This window comes from Trachurus trachurus (assembly GCF_905171665.1).
Source record: "Trachurus trachurus genome assembly, chromosome: 23".
Classification (NCBI taxonomy): Eukaryota; Metazoa; Chordata; class Actinopteri; order Carangiformes; family Carangidae; genus Trachurus; species Trachurus trachurus.
In genome coordinates this window covers 4622332-4642056 of record NC_139912.1, presented here as the reverse complement: position 1 = coordinate 4642056, position 19725 = coordinate 4622332, and the positions used below count along the sequence as shown (strand labels likewise).

Genomic DNA, 19725 nt, shown 5'->3' with positions numbered 1-19725 from the left:
ACTTCCTGCGCGGCGGTAAAGCGTGTTCTGGTTTTTTTGTGGAGCGCTAACGTTATTGTGACGAAAGGGAAGTCAAACATCAACTTTATAACTTACAATACGTACTTAAATTAATCAGAAATGGTGAGTTTGTCTTATTATTGTTTGCTACAAGCTCACGTGATTCGTAGTTTGGTTGTTTTTGTTTTCACCGTAGCAGCCTGTTAGCTAGTTCGCATTAGCCGTGTTAGCTTTTCATTCATAACTTACACTGAATGAAGCCCACACATTTATGCACACACTTCAAATAAACAATGCTATACGTAACTTTTATTTACTAATCTATTCACTAATGATATGTTTTATTGGTCTTGATCGTTAAAAGTTATATTATTGAGCGTTTTATCAGAGTTAGGCCTGGAAACAAAGTCGCACCAAACTCCGTTCAAAAAAATCGTCTAATCTAAGGAGCAGGAAGCCTAATTATCAGCAAACTGAAGGTTTTATGTTGTTTTTAGAAGTTACTCTTTGTAACTTAGTATTATGGTCTGTTTAAGGACACTGATTTTGAAAACTATCCACTTCAACCCTGGCTATCTCTGAGCTAAACAGGATACAAGTGTATAGTTTCTCAAATAGCATTATTAAAGCTTTGGTTTGCTGTTTTCTGTATTAGTTTGTAAAGAATAAAGCCTTTTCTGTGTTTTGTGATCAGCCTAATGTCGTAACATATGAGAGTAGGCCACCAAATAAAGGTTTTCATTTGTTATTTGTCTGTAACAGCCACAAACACATGTCAGATTTTGTATAAAGTAACATTTATCTACTCATTTGTACCTGAATTAGTCATTATTTTTGCTTTTTAGAGTAGAAAAATCTCTGCAACAGACAATACAATCTGTATAATGTTGTTATACGGGATCACACAGCACTAATCTAATATTGTAACCAATGGGAAATGTAGTATAAAGTATATAAACTTAACCGCCTTTGTCTTCTCGACAGAGTTTACCTCTGAATCCAAAGCCCTTCCTGAATGGCCTGACAGGAAAACCAGTGATGGTGAAGCTGAAGTGGGGTATGGAGTATAAAGGCTACCTGGTGTCTGTGGACGGATACATGAACATGCAGGTGAGTGCACTGAAGTCACTATTAACTTATCTAGAAAGGTAATTTATCAGCCTTGATCTCTGCCATCACTCTTGTATTTGTTCACTATGATATGGTTAATATGTGATTATATAAGTTTGATTACTTATTAGCCAATATCATGGTTTATAACAGCTTGACTCATTCTTATTATGACATGTTTGCACTAAATCTTATAGATATAAAATTGTGTACCTGTATGAAGCAATCAAATATTAGATACAAAATGTTATCAGAGGATTGACTCTCATTTTGTTACACAAGGAAGTTTATGTAAATTGCAATTATAACAAATTATAAAGGCCTGCGCAAAGGAAAAAGAAAAGTATTAACTTAAATGTGCATATTCTGTGTCAATTTTGATCTAATCGTACATGCAAACAAACACATTACATATAACCTGCATATTCCAACCTGCTTACACATAAATACTCATGCTGACAACATGAACCCAATAAAATTTTTTGTTTCCATGAAAATCAGTTTTCAGAAACAATTAAAATCAAATGCATTAACTGAAAATACACTTTTTTTGTCTCCTCTCTGTGTTTCTCTGACAGCTGGCAAACACAGAAGAGTATGTGGACGGAGCGTTGGCAGGTCATCTGGGAGAAGTGCTCGTCAGGTGTGTTTTAATATCTATTTAATTCCTCTGTGTGACTCTGTTATTACTGTTAATTAAAACATTATCTAAGGTACGAGTAAGAAGAATATCCCTCAGAGACTTTGCCAAGAAATAATCGCACAACCGACAACAAGTCCAGATGTGCAGCGGCTTGATGAAGTCTGCAGGTTTTTGACTAAAAAGCTCAGAGGAGGTTCTTTAGATCCTTAACTACCGTAACTAACCTGTGTTAATAATTAATTAATGTCTCGTTTTTCAAAAGAAATCAGTGGTGGAGGCAGAAAAAAGCTCGACATGATCCAGAGGTTGTGACTGTGTCTTTGTGTGTGTGTTAGTGTGTTAACAGGTGTGTTTCTTTCCTCCACAGGTGCAATAATGTTTTGTACATCAGAGGCGTAGAAGAAGAGGAGGAGGACGGAGAGATGAGAGAGTGATGATGTCTGAGTTGTAGCTGAGTCGACGTGTGTTTGTGTTTTCACCATGTGAAACAAGTGAACGTTTGGGTTTTTTTGTTTTTTGTTTTCAAACTGTTTTGAAAATGATTTCTTTTTTTGTTTTTTTTACTGTATGCGAGACCAATTTTATGTTGTGACGTTGTGATACAGACACAATAAAGCGATTATTGTACCCTTTCCTAAAACATCTGTTTTTTTCCCTTATATTTTTAACTTTATCCTCTAAGAACACGTCTTTGATTATTAAAGGGATAGTTCAACATTTTGGCAAATTGGCCCATTGCCATAATCCCTATAGTCATAGCAGTAGGTTCGTTAACCTTTTAATTGTCGGTGCAAGCTATTTTTAGAACGGAGGAGCAGAGCCACGAGCTGCTCAGAGCTACGCTACGGAGGCTCATGGGATTTCTTGGTTTCCCTCATCAAACTCATCAAATATACAATCCAACAACTCCAAAACGCTCTGGTGGATACATGCAAAACCGCTGATGCACGTTGCCTTCAGGGACAGTTTTTCATCAAGCAGTCTCTGTATTTCCCTCTAAAACAACTCTGTGTGGTAACGTTGTGTTATTAGTGTGACTGCTGAGCAGTCACACTATTGTTCTTCTGTTTGGCCATTTTCTTCCGCCTTTTTACGGTCTTCTTCTAGTCCTTCATACTTTGTGCTATTTCAACAATTCATATATCAAAACGTGCAGCTTTTTCTGGACTTTATTGGCATTACTTTTCTCTTTTTAACTCTTTATACTTTTTAAAATATTTAACTTTTTCTGATTTTTTTCAGCTTTATAATGGGTGTGTATTGCGTCTAACGAGCAGAGCCAGAGTGGTGTCAGAGTGGAGAGAGGCGAAAAAACATTCTAGAGTTTTTCTGGCTAAACTGTCAGCACGGCCACAAATTAAACTCTAGACAAATTATTTTCTCCAGTTTTGTAGCCACACTTGTCTTCTGGCTAAAATTCTGGTCAAAAATGCAAAGAGACTTAGATAATAATTTTAAATATTTTTTAAATGCAGCCAGGGAGCTCTCTGCTCTCATTCAGCTCAATGTATTTTTTTCACATCAGCAGGAGAAGGAGCTCAACTTTGTAACTTGCTGTTAAGTGCTTTTTAATTCATTTTAATTCACCAAAAAATAGTCACAGGTCACAAAAAAGTCCTCTTCTTGCTTGGTGTGGCTAATTTATACTAATTTCTCTTTATTTTAAGAATCATTGAAAAATCTCACATTCATCAGAGTCTCAACCTCTCTTCGCCACAACTCCACTGTAGTGTAGGGGGTAGGGTGGCTGCTTCCCAACCCCAAGGTCACTGGTTCGAATCCAAGGGAAGAACTCTTGTTATGTTATGTTGAATTCTGCTCTCCTCCACCGCCTTCAATTGGTTACAGGTGTTTGTTATGTCCTTGATTACTCATACCAGTTTGCAGCACATCATCACATTACAATGAATGACAACAGTCTTGACAGCAATGTGCTCTCTGTAGCCGAGTGGCAGAGTAAAGGTTTAGTGATCATATGGTCATGGGTTCGATTCCTGCCTCAGTCATTTCACATCATTGCTTGACTTTTGATTCCAATTATTCAGCTGTCATTGGACAGTCTTTGATTCCTCATAGTATAAAGCTCATTGTAACTCAGGTTCTCTGTGGCCATATGGTTAGTGTGTTAGGTTTTGTGCTATTTCAACAATTCATATATCAAAACGTGCAGCTTTTTTTGAACTTTATCGGCATTACTTTTCTCTTTTTAACTATTTATACTTTTTCAAATATTTAACTTTTTCTGCCACGATTCCTTACTCTTTTTTTAAGCAGAAGCCAGTGATCCTCTTATCAAAGGTTTTCTTTACCCCTCACATACTGTCTCTGTCTGTAGCCTAGTGGTTAGCTTGCTGGTTTGGAGACCTGAAGGTTGCTGGTTCAAATCTTGCCTCAACAACAATTATAGTGCATTATTTTCCCAGTTGTCCTCTGTTGACTTCTGATAACTTGCTTCATGTTGAAACTGCTGCTCTCAGCCTGAAATTCACAGAAATTTTCATTCTAAGTCATTCAAGCTTGACTCTCAAGCTTTCTTGGTGTTAACTGTGTGTGCACCGTGGCCTAGAGGCAGAGTGGAAGTCTAATGACCATGAGGTTGTGGGTTCGATTCCGACCTTGGTAAAAAATTTGTATGGTGATCACTGCTTGCACTATTTGCTAATTCTGCAACAGCGTTCAGTTGCTATCAGCAGTCACACCATTTCCATTCTTGGAAATGCTTTTTCTAGTTATCTCATAGCGTGGTGAATGTGCAGGTCACAACTTGTCCACCAGAGCGTTGTGGAGTTGTTGGATTGTGTATTTGATGAGTTTGATGAGGGAAACCAAGAAATCCCATGAGCCTCCGTAGCGTAGCTCTGAGCAGCTCGCGGCTCTGCTCCGCCGTTCTAAAAATAGCTTCCTCGACAATTAAAGGTAACGAACCTACTGCTATGGCTATAGGGATTATGGCAATGGGCCGATGTGCCAAAATGTTGAACTATCCCTTTAACTTTATCCTCTAAGAACTTGTCTCTAATTATTAAACTGTCCGATGCAGAGATGGACTCTCTGGTTAAATGGTTGTATTTCTGTGACAGAGGCTCCGCCCCCTCCTCCTTCTCTCTGCACTTTAAACTCTGCTCCCATGAACAAATATTTGACTGTGGCTCAAACCAGTTTTAAGTCCAGTCAGTCAGTCTGTGGTAATACTCTCTGTGTGTGTGTATCTGCTGCTGCTTTGGGTGAATCAAAATGTCCAGTAACAATCACAGGCTCCTGGTGAAAAATGCCAAACAGCTGGTTGTGATCTGCAGCAGTGGAGAGAAATACCTCACCAAACATGGGATGCAGAACCTCTGTGTGATTGAAAATGGGAGCGTAGTGATTGGGAGGTAAGTTTTCTACAGCACAGATCAGATTTAAGCTAAACGAAAGCTGTTACTTATTGTGCATTTTGTTAAATCTTCTGAATTACTATCATTTGACACTTTTTTTTTGTATTTATTTGCATTGATGAAGCTGCTCAGACCTGCACACACAGCTCTGATTGAAAGTTTATTTTACTCCTGCAGGCCTCAGTTAAAACGAGGCTCTCTACTGGCGCCTAGTGGTGCAGTGGCTCATTACAGCAAGAAACTTTGTATTTTGTTGATGTTTTCCTGCAAATTCTCATTGTGGATGTGACATTATTCAGTTGATTTCCAGTTTTTTACTTTTATTTAGTCTGTACAGATTGCTTCCACCACTATACACCTTTATTGTGTATATACGGTAGCTATAACCAGATACTTGTAGATTCTTGTATAGAGAGCTGCCAATACATTTCCAAACAACAGGAATAGAGAATGAACTAAAGCATCTTTTACAGTTTAATCTTAATAAATCACAGATGTAAAGATCTATCATAAGATGCTGAAGAAATCAGGATAAAACACTTATTTATGCCTTGTTTTCCATGTGTTTCAGTCAAAGTTTGGAAGCTCTCAAACACAAAGTATTTCTGGGTTCTGTCAAAACATTTTATGGATTTTAAATCATCATCATCATCATCATTTGTGTTTGTTTTTCCACTGGTGGAGCAGCAGAGGAGGTAAAGTTTTGGCTCCAGAGAGGAAACAACATAATGTGAAGAAGAGCTTCCATTAGTCTGAGCTGCACTTGGACTTGGCTGAACTTTTAATTTGGTGAAATCAATGTATGTATTTACATTAATAAAGCGAGTCGACCTGTGTCTTGATGCAGCGATGGCCTGATTAAAGCCGTGGGACCGGCTGAAACCATCAGAGCTCAGTTTACAGGAGCAACATTTGATAAAGAGATCGATGCCACAGGAATGTGCGTCCTGCCCGGTGAGTGTCTGTCATCAGCCGTGATTTGTTTAACTGATGTGTTTAACAGAGAAGCAAAATTATTCTCTAAGTCAACATACAGATTGTGTTTTTTGGACGGTTACTGAGTTACACTTCCCTTCAGTGTCTCCACTTTATGTTTTATTCCCTATACGTCTGCTTTTGTACTTTGACTCTGACTAGATTCTTTACAGATGAACAAACTAATAGCCTATACTTTTTGAATAGTTGTAAACACCTTTATGCATTTGAGGATAATCATAATTTCTGATGCAAAACTTTGATTCTTCATTTTTCATCTCCTTCTTCTAATCATCTCGTGACCTCTTGTGACCTTTTGTGGGAGTCTGTGAATCAGGGTTAGTTTAAACCCCATTAATATTTTCAAAACACAGCTAAAAACCCATCTTGTTTTATTTTACCCATTGTTTTTTAATGTTCTTTCTCTCTGTCTTATATTCTTTAGTCGTTGTTCTTGTTTTGCATATTGTAAAGCACTTTCATCAAGGTTTTTTGTTTTTAAATGCGCTCTATAGAAGTGGCGTGCACAGGGGGCGATTGTTGAAAAACAGGTGCTAAAGTAAAGTGCCCTCTTCAGTGGTGAGGATGCGCGGTGCCCTTTTTTTTCCTTTTCGCCCCTGTACTGCCCTTCAAAATGTCTGTGCACGCCACTGCTCTATAATTAAAGCCTGGCTTTTTATTAGCAAAAATCAAATATTGCTTTCATAAATACGTAGGCTATTTCACTGAAGTCGAATCACACCCGTATGAAAACTTTCTGGTACCTTAGAATGAGTTGTTACAAGTTTTTTTTTTTTTTTTTTTTTTTTTTTTTTTTTATTGAAGTAACTTCAAAATACAAACATTTAAGGCACATTGGTAGTGGATACATTCACAGTGCTGAATCAGCTATCTTGATCAATCAAGAACAAAAAGAAAAGAAAAGAGAACGTGAGGGTCTCAGTCCACAATAGTAAATAAGTCCAGCAAAGAAAATAACTTTAGGGCATTTTTGCTTTTCATGTAGCTAATACAAAGATTTTTTATACATTCTGAGTGAGTTGTTACAAGTGGTTACAAATACATAAGCAGTGATGGGAATAACGGCGTTAAAATAAACGGCGTTACTAACGGCGTTATCTTTTTCAGTAACGAGTAATCTAACTAATTAGCCTACTATTTCCACCGTTACAACGCCGTTACCGTTACCGACAATTAAATGAGGCGCGTTACAAACTACTCAGTGAAGCCGTTGTCCTCCGACTTGGCTCATCTCATCTCAGACACAGAAGCTGCTAAACTGTTGTTTTTTCCTCCTCTCCTTTGGTGAGGGGAGGGGGGAGGAGGGAGGGACGAGACAACCGCATAAGTGATGATGATTGGTTGAGGCAGAGTAAGGTTTCGTGCTAAGCCAATCAGAGGCAGTGTTCAGTTTGTACACAAACCACACACGCACGCAGTTTAGCCTCACACACACAGACTAGCAGAGGGAAGCTGCCGAGATCGGAGGGAAAGTGGAAACAGACACATCTCCCTGAGGTAAAAGACAAGAACATGTGAGGTGTAGCTACATTATGTCCCGGAGCGAAGTGTTTGTCCTGAGCTTCTGCTCACCTGACTCTGTGCAGCTTCTTCATTAAATCCAAACAGTCCGACACAGCGACGCACTGCTCCTCTTTGACTCTGAAGTCTCTGTAGCTCATCAGCTGGAACTCTTCCAGAGCAGCTACAGCAGCGTTGTGACCTCAACCATGGTTGGTGAGAGCAGAAATGTTGTTGTTGTAGTGAAAATGGGCGGGCTCGTGAAGACGCGAATTTACACAAAGTCAAAACGAGCGATAAATCGCATTTCTCGCGTATCTCGCGTTTGGTCGCGCGTATAAACTCGAGCGAAAAAAAAGCGTTCCTCGTGTTTGGTGGGAAGCCCCTTGCGGGTCTTCCCACCAAACACGATGAAAAGGACGAAGACGCGAAGGTCCCGTCGCCATAAAAGAATCGGGTGTAGCGTCGCAAAAAAAAAAAAGTCGCGTCTACCGCGTCTCGCGCCTAATCGCGTCTCGCGCCTAATCGCGTCTTTGCGTCACGGCCTTTTACACCGCGGACGTAACGAATAAACGGTGACGGTGTGAACGAACAACATAGAACAGGACCAGACGTGGCGTTGTTTCCTCTTTTCACCTACAGCTCCACTCTCCCTTACTTACACTAACTACTGTTATTGTTGAGGCAGAGGATTGTGGGATTTGTAGTTTTTGACCAATCGTGTGCTCTTTCTTTTTGTGATTTTTCCGGTTCACACATGTTTGTTTTTTTTAGGGGCAAATGCGAGTGAAATGCTCGCCCATGGTGGGCATAAGAAAATGTAAGACCTGTCTAAAATTATTTAAGACTTGAACACAATAATTCAACAAATTTAAGACATTTTAAGACCTAAAATTTAGATTTTCACATTTTAGACTTTTTAAGACCCTGCACGCATACCCTGTTATTTCATATAAAAGTTTAAGTGCATACATATTTTATGATGCTGTGTATTATATATTTAAGACCATCTTAGAATTTTCTAATACATTTAATACTTTTTAAGGCCTTAATTTTAGATATATGAATTTAAGACTTTTTAAGGATCCGCAGATACCCTGTTGTGCGCTCGCAGCAGGACAGATAATCAGATGGATAATCGGTAAAGTTAATAATTTCACTTAATGTGGCCATGAATAAATTAATTTCGATGTTTCGCCTGTTATTAAACGCAAATCTTGAATAGGTCTCCGCTGTTTTCACATTTAAAAAGGTCTTTGTTGTCTTTGTACAGAGACAATATGAGATTTGCTTGTAGCCACAGCACTTAAAAAACCCACTGTAATCTATTTTCATAGGCACACCAGCCTCGCTTTCAATAAAACACACACTCGCATTCCATAATTGCGATCAGTGAAATATATGAAAACAATAAAATACAATTTAAAATTTAAAATTCTTCGACATATTTAAACTTAAAAAAAAGAAAGAAAAAGTAACGCAATAGTTACTTTCCCTGGTAACTAGTTACTATTATAGTGAAGTAGTGGAGTTACTAACTCAGTTACTTTTTGGGAGAAGTAATTAGTAACTATAACTAATTACTTTTTAAAAGTAACGTTCCCAACACTGTACATAAGTGGGCGACGCACCAAACCGAGGCGGCCATGTTGCATCGCCATTTTTTACGTTCAGTGGCAGCATGACCGTAGGTAACCATGGAAACTCAGCGGAGCTGTCGGCTCAGAGAGAAAGTTTTCCAGGTAGCGCCTGTTAAAGGTGTACAGAAATGGCCGTTTGCCCTGTTTGTCGCGCCGAGTTGTCACAAGCTGCAACACGAGTTTACCCGAGTAAGGAAAACAAATTTGATTGGTCGTTATCGAGCGGGGCGGGATATTCAAAGCTTGGGGCGAGCCCGAGCTCCGTGTGTGTGCGTGTCTCAGACGTTTGAATTACGGATATTTTGCACAAAGTTTGGCCTACATCGTCTGATTGATGAGTTATTACACAAATTTTATGACCCAGAGTGGGCTCAAATTCAATTTTCTTATCTGTACACCTTTAAAACTGTCACCACTGTGTAGTGTGAGGAAGGACGGAGGCACTGGTGTTGCATTCAGGTGCAGTCAGGCAGACGGCCGTCGGCAAACCAACCGGATGTCATTTTACTCGACGAGAGAAAGACAGTAAAACATGGGTCAGGTAAACAATACTGCATCACCATGACAACATATACAGAGTCTGTTGTCTGTCTGACGTCTGCCCGATTTCACGTGAATGCAACATCAAGAATAGGTTCCGATATGCAACCGCACCGCTAGATGGGGGGAATTCCTACACATTATAGCCTACTTTTAAATGAAACTGACTTGAACTTGACTTGGTTTTATTTGCACAATATCAAAAAAGCATTTATTCACTGCTCTTGTTTCAAGGTTTGGTCGACGCCCACACTCATCCAGTCTGGGCCGGAGACAGGGTGCATGAATTTGCGATGAAGGTAAATGACATTTTGTTTTTTATGTCACTTAACCCTCCTGTTGTCCTCCTGTCCTGGGTCAAGGAAGGAATGAAGGAATGAAGGAAAGACAAAGGGCAAGATGGGAGGAAGGAAGGAAGGAAGGAAGGAAAGATAGAAGGAGGGAGGGAACAAATTGGGTCAAAAAGGAAGGAAGGGAAAAAGGATTGTGGAAAGAAGGAAGGGAAGAAGGAAGAAAAGAAAGAAAGTTGGAGGAAAGGAACAGATTCGTTCAAGGAAGGAAGAAGGGAAAGAAGGAAGGGAGGGAAAAAGGATTGTGGAAAGATGGAAGGGGAAAAGAAAGATGGAGGGAGGGAACAGATTCATTCAAGGAAGGAAGAAGGGAAAGGAGGAAGGGAGGGATAAAGGATTGTGGAAAGAAGGAAGGAAGGGAGGGAAAAGGATTGTGGAAAGAAGGAAGGGAAGAAGGAAGGAAAGAAAGACGGAGGGAGGGAACAGATTTGTTCGAGGAAGGAAGAAGAAGGGAAGGAAGGAAGGGAGGGGGAAAGGATTGTGGAAAGAAGGAGGGAAAGAAAGATGGAGGAAGGGAACAGATTTGTTCAAGGAAGAAGGAAGGGAAAAGGAAAGGAAAGAAAGATGGTGGGAAGGAACAGATTCGTTCAAGGAAGGAAGAAGATGGAAGGAAGAAGGGAAAGAAGGGTCAATTGGATCAAAAGAGGAAGGAAGGAAGGAAGGAAGGAAGGAAGGAAGGAAGGAAGGAAGGAAGGAAGGAAGGAAGGAAGGAAGGAAGGAAGGAAGGAGGGAGGGAAGGAAGGAAGGGGACAGATTGACCCAGAAGGACAACAGGAGGGTTAAAACTGCATCTAAACCTCTGCTAACATCTCTCTCTCCCTGTGTGTGTGTGTGTGTGTGTGTGTGTGTGTGTGTGTGTGTGTGTGTGTGTGTGTGTGTGTGTTCTCCTCTCTGCAGCTGGCCGGAGCCTCCTACATGGACGTGCACCGCGCCGGCGGAGGGATCCACTTCACGGTGCAGCACACCCGCGCGGCCGCGGCCTCGGAGCTGCTGAGCGCGCTGAGCGGCCGCCTGGTCCGCATGCAGCGCGCCGGCACCACGCTGGTGGAGTGCAAGAGCGGCTACGGCCTCGAGCTGCACACCGAGCTCAAGATGCTGGAGGTGATCGAGGCGGCGCGGCGCTGCCTGCCCATCAACATCTCCTCCACCTACTGCGGAGCGCACGCCGTCCCCAAGTAAACGCCCCGCCGGCCCCTCCTCAGAACAGCATATCAAAAAACACAAAAAGCATTGTATGATAGAAAAACACAGGACCCTGTGCAGCCCCTTATAATTAGGGGACAAATTGTAGAGGTAGTAGACAAGTTCAAATATCTAGGTACATATATTGATTGTAACCTAAATTTCAGTGAAAACACAGACTATATTTTTAAAGGGATAGTTCACCCTAGAATGATATTTCATTAGCTCATTATCTACTCACCCTCATGTTGACTAAGGGCTGGAAGAATTATCAGAGTCCACCGTCCCTTCTCTTAGTTACAGGGGATCTCGGCGTAGCAGTGAATTTCAATGCAACGGTTGCAAAGGGACACCGGAGCTCTTCGTAAAAAAACACACACAAAAAAACATCCAAATACCTCCATGATGCTCGTATGTAATGTCCGTCTTGTGCTGAAGCCCCAAATTGCGTAATTGTCCCGAAAAAAATTAAATAAGTCTATATTTTAAGCTTGTTTGTAGCGGAAGCTTCTCGTCTTCTTCTTCTTCTTCTCCTCTTCCTGGTCCGTCCAAATATCGCGTGATTCGCAGTAACCGCACTGACGCCGGCGCAAATCACGCGAGATTTGGACGGACCAGGAAGAGGAGAAGAAGAAGAAGACGAGAAGCTTCCGCTACAAACAAGCTTAAAATATAGACTTATTTAATTTTTTTCGGGACAATTACGCGATTTGGGGCTTCAGCACAAGACGGACATTACATACGAGCATCATGGAGGTATTTGGATGTTTTTTTGTGTGTGTTTTTTTACGAAGAGCTCCGGTGTCCCTTTGCAACCGTTGCATTGAAATTCACTGCTACGCCGAGACCCCCTGTAACTCAGAGAAGGGACGGTGGACTCTGATAATTCTTCCAGCCCTTAGTCAACATGAGGGTGAGTAGATAATGAGCGAAATATCATTCTAGGGTGAACTATCCCTTTAAAACCTGTAACCAACGTCTCCATCTACTGCGCAAGCTCAACTCCTTTAGAGTGAGTAAGCACATTATGGAAACAGTTTATAAGAACCTGATAGAGGGCATTCTAACTTTCAACATGGCAATGTGGTATGGTAATCTAAACATTAAAGGAAGAAGCAAGCTGCAGAGAATAGTAAACCTTGCCTCAAAAATCATAGGGACAAGACAAACAATTAAGTTGTATGTACGAGGAAGTGCTTAGGAAAAAAGCTGTCAAAATAGCAAATGATCCCTCTCACCCACACAATAGGGAGCTTGAACTTCTTCCCTCTGGTAGACGTTACAAAGTGCCAAGGGCAGATCGTAATATTTTTTTAAATTCTTTTATTCATGAAACTAACTAACTAGATCATTACCCTCCCATTGTCCTTCTGGGCAGGGCCGGGAGAAAGGTGATGATAATTCTAGGGGCTCACAAAAAACCCCAGTAGTCTAATGTTTGTATGACTGAATTATTCTGCATAAGACCCTGACTACTAATACTCATAGTAATGCTGCATTAGCATCAAAATGTCTATGGATATTCTCATTCATCCAGGTCATCGTTCTTTTCTGGGCAAATTGAATCGTAGGCCACTGGACTTATTTTGTCTGCAGATGTTTCGCCTCTTCGTATGCAACAAGTCTTACTAGTCCGCACCAGCTAGACGATAAATACAAGTCCAGTTGCCTACGATTCAATTTGCAGAGAAAATTAGCAGCAAAACAAAGTAAGCTAAATAAAAAATGATAATACATACTGTATGTAGTCTAAGAAAAAAAGTGGAAAAGTCAGGGGCCCACTTTAGTATTCTTTCAGGGGGCCCAGAATTCCTAGCAACGGCCCTGCTTCTGGGTCAAATTGACCCAATCTGTTCCAATCCTCCATCCTTCCTTCTTTCCTTCCTTCCTTCCTTCTTTCAACAATCCCTTTTCCCTTCCTTCCTTCCTTCCTTCCTTCCTTGACGTAATCTGTTCCTTCCCTCCATTTTTCTTTCCTTCCTTTGTTCCCTTCGTCCTTACTTCTTCTTCCTTCCTCTTTTGATCCAATTGACCCAATCGGTTCACTCCCTCCATCTATCTTACCTTCCTTTTTCCCTTCCTTCTTTCTTCTCATCTTTACCTTCCTCCTTCCTGCCTTCCTTTCTTCTTTCCCTTTGTCCTTCTTGCCTTCCTTCCTTCCTTCCTTCCTTCCTTCCTTCCTTCGTCCGTCCTTCTGCTTCCTTCCTTGACGTAATCTGTTCCTTCCCTCCATTTTTCTTTCCTTTCCTTCCTTTGTTCCTTCCTTCCTTCCTTCCTTCCTTCCTTCCTTCCTCTTTTGATCCAGTTGACCCAATCTGTTCCCTCCCCCCATCTTTCTTTCCTTCCTTCTTTCCACATTCCTTTTTCCCTTCCTTCCTTCCTTCCTTCCTTCCTTCCTTCCTTCCTTCCTTCCTTCCTTCCTTCGTCCTTACTTCTTCCTTCCTTTTTGACCCAATTGACCTAATCTGTTCACTCCCTCCCTCCATCTTTCTTTCCTTCCTTCTTTCCACATTCCTTTTTCCCTTACTTCTTCCTTACTTCTTCCCTACTTTTTGACCCAATTGACCCAATCGGTTCACTCCCTCCATCTACCTTCCTTTTCCCCTTCCTTCTTTCCTCTCATCTCTCCCTTCGTCCTTCCTGCCTTCCTTCCTTCCTCCCTTTCTTCCTTCCTTGACCTAGGAGGACAAAAAAAAGGTCAAATATAGGTACAAAAGCGATAAAGAAAAGTAATGTGTTGCTATTTTTTGTTGTTTATCAAAAAAATCTAATACAATCCTCTCTTCCTCCTCCCCACTCACCTGGCGTTACGTCACCCTGACCTTCACCTTGTCTCTGTGTCTTGTTGTTTCCAGGGGGAAGACGGTCGCCGAGGCAACGGACGACATCCTGCACGTGCAGCTGCCGCGGCTCGGGCAGCTCATGTCCGCGGGGACTCTGCGCGTGGACAACATCGACGTGTTCTGTGAACAGGGAGTGTTCGACCTCGACTCCACGCGCTCCATCCTGCAGGCCGGGAGAGAGATGGGACTCAACATCAACTTCCACGGAGACGAGCTCCATCCCATGAACTCTGCTCAGGTATCTATCTATCTATCTATCTATCTATCTATCTATCTATCTATCTATCTATCTATCTATCTATCTATCTATCTATCTATCTATCGTTCTATCTATCTATCGTTCTATCTATCTATCTATCTATCTATCTATCTATCTATCGTTCTATCTATCTATCGTTCTATCTATCTATCTATCTATCTATCTATCTATCTATCTATCTATCTATCTATCTATCTATCTATCTATCTATCTATCTATCTATCTATCTATCCATCCATCCATCCATCCATCCATCCATCCATCCATCCATCCATCCATCCATCCATCCATCCATCCATCCATCCATCCATCCATCCATCCATCCATCCATCCATCCATCCATCCATCCATCCATCCATCCATCCATCCATCCATCCATCCATCCATAGTAATGTAATTAAATACAGAAGTTGGACTGTAACTAACAAATCATTTATAGCCTGTATTGATTATTAGTTTTTATTAAATTAACAGTAGTTTTCACATTTAATTCAGATTTAATTCATAAGGACCTTTCTTTCTTTTCTTTTATATCTTTATGTTCAACATTTGAGGCTAAATCTTTGTATTTTTATTCAGAGTGAAACATTGTATAATGATGTTACAGCTGATTCTGGTGTTGATGTATCCACTATTTATCTACTATTTTTAAATCAGTTTATTAGTTATTTGGAAAAGTGAGCACAACAAAGTGTCTTTTATCGTTTATTTCATCCAAACAATTGTCTAAAATTCAAATATTTATATTCACAAAAACAGAAAAAGCAGCAAATCCTCATCCTTCAGATGTTAAAATAAAAGACTATTTGTCATTTTCCTTTGATAATTGACTTTTAAGGAGAGCAGAGTGATCATATTGTTAACCTGTGTGTGTGTGTGTGTGTGTGTGTGTGTGTGTGTGTGTGTGTGTGTGTGTGTGTGTGTGTGTGTGTGTGTGTGTGTGTGTGTCAGCTGGGGGCCGAGCTCGGGGCCTTGGCCATCAGTCACCTGGAGGAGGTCACAGACGAGGGGATCGTTGCCATGGCCGCGGCAAAAACAGCTGCAGTCCTCCTGCCGACGACCGCCTACATCCTCCGGTAAACTCTCTCTCTCTCACACACACACACACACACACACACACACACACACACAAGGGCTGGGACGATTTGCTTTTCTCCCGATTCGATTCTTCTACGATTTTTTGGATGCCGATTCGATTTAAATTGCGATTCTACGATATTGTCGCGATTTTAGTCTGCATTTTTAACACCAGTTGAATGATTATGATGACTATTCCAGGAACCATATTTCCCCCCAAAAATACACATCACATATAGCTAAGTCAGTTTTTAAGATTTATTCAGCAGCAATATACGTATATGTTTACTCTCTTTTCAAAAGCCTGGACTGCATAAAAGAGGCAAAAATAAAAGATTATAGAAAAAACAGGCTTCTGAAACCTTTCTGACAAAATGAGACATAGACTGAGGTAAACTGCTACATTTTAACATTTATCTGCACACAAATACTGTAGGAGCCTATAAATGAACATACAATTGCACATTGCACAATATAAATAAAAAAAACCCCCAAAAAACGCAATACTTATGTGAATCGATTTTTTTCTCCCACCCCTAACACACACACACACACACACACTTGCTGTGACATATCTAATCATGATAATAATCTGTGTGTGTGTGTGTGTGTGTGTGTTTAGGCTGCCTCAGCCTCGGGCCAGGGCGATGCTGGAGGCCGGAGTGATCGTCGCCCTCGGCAGCGACTTCAACCCCAACGCCTACTGCTGCTCCATGGTGAGTGAGACAGGACGAGGTGCAGATGAATTAGGAATTAGGAATTAAAAATTAGGAATTATAACACAGGGACAATGCACAAAAACATTAATCTTGTAAAACAAGAGAAGATGCTTTGAGCCAGGTTGTAGCAACATTTGCTAATTTCCACCTGTAGTCCCTGGGCAGGTAAGAAACTGACAGATAACAATATTAAGAATATTGAGTAAAAGTGATATGATCTGATACAATAATATTTTTAAAAACTAGCAAAAGCAGGGAACAAGAGCGCCAAATCATGAAATGCACAATAGAGTTAAATGAACAGCACATAGGCTACTCTCTCTTATTCTCATCACACATTCAAACACAAGCACACACATAAACAGTCCAACCATCTCCTTCCCCATCCTCACCCTCATCTAATAACCACACTCAATTAATAACCAGACACATTTAGATACACACTCACATGTACATAACTTAAAGCAGATATCAGCTTCACGGCCGTTTCGGCTAATGCTGCGTTCAAGGCAGGCTTTTGAAACCGTAAGTTACAGCTTCAAGTCACAACTACGACTTGGTAGCGTTCCAGGTAACCCGTAGCTCGTGTTTTTACCATCCTGTTGTCTGTGAAAGTTCCCTATAACGGCCACTCGTAACTTCCGACCCGTGAACTCGTACCAGATCGAACTGGTATGACTTCACAGGAAGGAAAAACACAAAGTACGAGTTTCTTTGAACGCACCATGAGTTAGCAGCCCCCGCCCTTGTCAGGCATCAATTGGTCCTCGTGCTACGTCACCACATTCACGCGCATCCCTTGGCTGCACACACAGCCCTTCATGCCGTTCTCTCTCCTCATTGGATAACACTTGTATCCCACAAGGAAAATTTTCTCCTCGGGTTACAGCAGAGCAGAGTGACGGAGAGACTCGTGTTTAGGCTGAAATACTTCATGTAAGTGATTGCTGACGGAAAATAGGACTATTTAGGACTTATATTAACAAAAACATTCCACTGATATCTGCTTTAATGTGCAAACTTGCTTACTAAGTAACCAGCGCTTTGATAAGCATGAAAATGTATAGGAATTTGTACATAAGATAAATTCTGACTCATGGCCACACATGAAAAAGAAGAGCTACCAAATTGAGTTCTATGTTGTGGGATACTACACTCACCCCTTGTAACAGATCTAGTTACTCTGCTGTATTTTCAGAGCAGAGTGTAACAAACCTTTTCAAAGGGGAAGCATAAGCACTGTAAATGATTTTGTAAAGTAAACGAACATTTGAGTGTATTATCAAGTTTTCAAAACTCAAAATATCATATTTAGCAAGTACATGACAATGATGATGATAAACCCGTGTTTTTTTGGCATGGGTATTGAGGCTACTTTTATACAAGCTGACGACCACATTACTCTGTCTCACATCTCTCTCTCTCTCTCTCTCTCTGTGTCGTGTCCTCTCCGTCCCTCAGCCGATCGTCATGCACCTGGCCTGCGTCAACATGAAGATGTCCATGTCGGAGGCTCTGGCCGCCGCCACCATCAACGCGGCCTACGCCCTCGGCCGCTCGCACACACACGGCTCCCTGGAGGTCCACAAGCACGGAGACCTGCTGATCCTGAACGCCACACGGTAAAAACCTGTAGTCCTGTGTCTTCATCAGGGTATCCGCAGGGTCTTAAAAAGTCTAAAATTTGAAAATTTAGGCCTTAAAATGTCTTAAATTCGTTGAATTATTGTGTTCAAATCTTAAATAATTTTAAACAGGTCTTAAATCTTCTTATGCCCATCATGAGTGAGCATTTCACTCGCATTTGACCCTAAAAAAAATACATGTGCGAACCGGGAAAATAGTTCACTTTAGGCGTGCTCCTTGGGAAAAATGTTATCGTAGAGCCCTCGCTACCGCAAATGCTCAATAAAATGCTCCTGCAACACTTCATTGTGCTTTATTATTGAATGTATTTACAACTACAAACATGCCTAACACGCAACTTATATATTGCAATCAATTTCTAATTTTGTGACTCTGCATTTCTTTTGTACGTTTTTTAGGCTATTTGTCATGATAGGTCTTAAATTTCATCCATAATGGTCTTAAAAAGTCTTAAATTTGAGCGGGTGAAACCTGCAGAGACCCTGTTTATGGGTCTGTGGCATCTTATTGTTTATCATTGTGTTGACTTATCAAGAGGGGATGAATCATAACGATCAGTGAATGAAGAACCATGTTGAGTTAGAGGTGAAAATAACCTGCAGCCTTTACATCAGTTAGTTCTTTCTGTGTCCATGAAAACTATAGGCTTCCAACATCATCTCTCACTATGTGCAGCTTCCATGTCAGAAAGAGAGAAAACTATTTAAATTTCTTATTTAATTCATCTTAGATGCTGCAGAAGCTCTGACTCCAGTGTAGGAAATAATATATTTAAAATGTTACTGTAAATTTAAACCTGTTGCTGCTTCACAAAACATCCAACAGAGGGTGCCATACACCTCAAACTAAATTGAAATAGCTTTTTCTTCTATTTTTATTGCTCCGTAACAGTTTTTTGCTACTTTTATCTATGCCATTCTCTGTGTTTTTTGTCATTTTAGTGCTTAAATTTCCTTTTATTTCTTCTATCTCTATTAATTACTTGGTCCTGACTTTCTCATGTGTTTGTGCAGCTGGGAGCATCTGATCTACCAGCTGGGAGGACACCAGGAGCTCATCCGCTACGTCGTCATCAAGGGCAACGTCGTCCACGACAACGACCAGACCATGGACTTATAATAATAACCAGAGAAGATGATTCATATCAGTGACGATATATAATCAATAATAATCATATCATAAACGACTGAGGCATGAATCCAGGAGAAGGTGCAGCTCAGTTTCCACAGTATTTTTCCATAACAGTGTAATTAAAGAGCATAAAAGGGGTAATTTTTATTTTATTTATTCTAATTATATGATATTATTCCTCCTTAATAACACAACTTCAGTTTTCCTTCTGTACCCTGCAGGTTACCAGTAATTAAGTATCATTTATTTCTCCCTTGCTCTAAAATAACCTGTAATTTGATTTCCCCCCCCCCACTGTACCTTCATTAAAATACCAGTAGATACAAGTAAGTTTGATTTATACAACAAAACACTCAGTAAGAGTTTGTATCAGGAGGTTTTTCCAGTATTTATGCTCAGCTAACCACATGTATTTGGATTCATTTTGAGAAAACCACGTTGTGTTACCAAAGTTTATCGCCTGAAACTGATCAATCAATATTATTTAACTCTAATGTGTTAACAAATTATCAAAAAACAACAGTTTTTTTCAGATAAAAGTCGTGTTGCGTGTCGACTGATCAGTTTCTGTGACTCTGAACAAACACAAACACGTTTAAAGTCTTTTTAACCTCCACAGTTTTATCAGGCGACGGATTTTACACCTTTAACGTGATCAGAGATTATTCTGTTTGACCTGATGGCGACTCTGCTTTTATCTGTGTAATCAAA

The 19725-nt window shown here is 40.5% G+C and overlaps 2 protein-coding genes across 2 annotated transcripts; both read left to right on the top strand.

Moving 5' to 3' along the window:
- On the top strand, positions 1-2393 carry snrpf (small nuclear ribonucleoprotein polypeptide F). Its single transcript, XM_083999263.1, has 4 exons — positions 1-123; positions 985-1110; positions 1689-1753; positions 2121-2393. Exons 1-4 carry the CDS (start codon positions 121-123, stop codon positions 2185-2187), a joined length of 261 nt encoding a protein of 86 aa, XP_083855389.1. The 5' UTR covers positions 1-120; the 3' UTR covers positions 2188-2393.
- A 2544-nt stretch (positions 2394-4937) lies between these two features.
- amdhd1 (amidohydrolase domain containing 1) lies at positions 4938-19570 on the top strand. The gene is made up of 9 exons (XM_083999587.1): positions 4938-5127; positions 5978-6084; positions 10041-10105; positions 11054-11331; positions 14194-14419; positions 15392-15516; positions 16140-16233; positions 17698-17858; positions 18897-19570. The coding sequence occupies exons 1-9, from the start codon at positions 4988-4990 to the stop codon at positions 19000-19002; spliced, it is 1302 nt and encodes a 433-aa protein (XP_083855713.1). The 5' UTR covers positions 4938-4987; the 3' UTR covers positions 19003-19570.
- Positions 19571-19725: the final 155 nt, after the last annotated feature.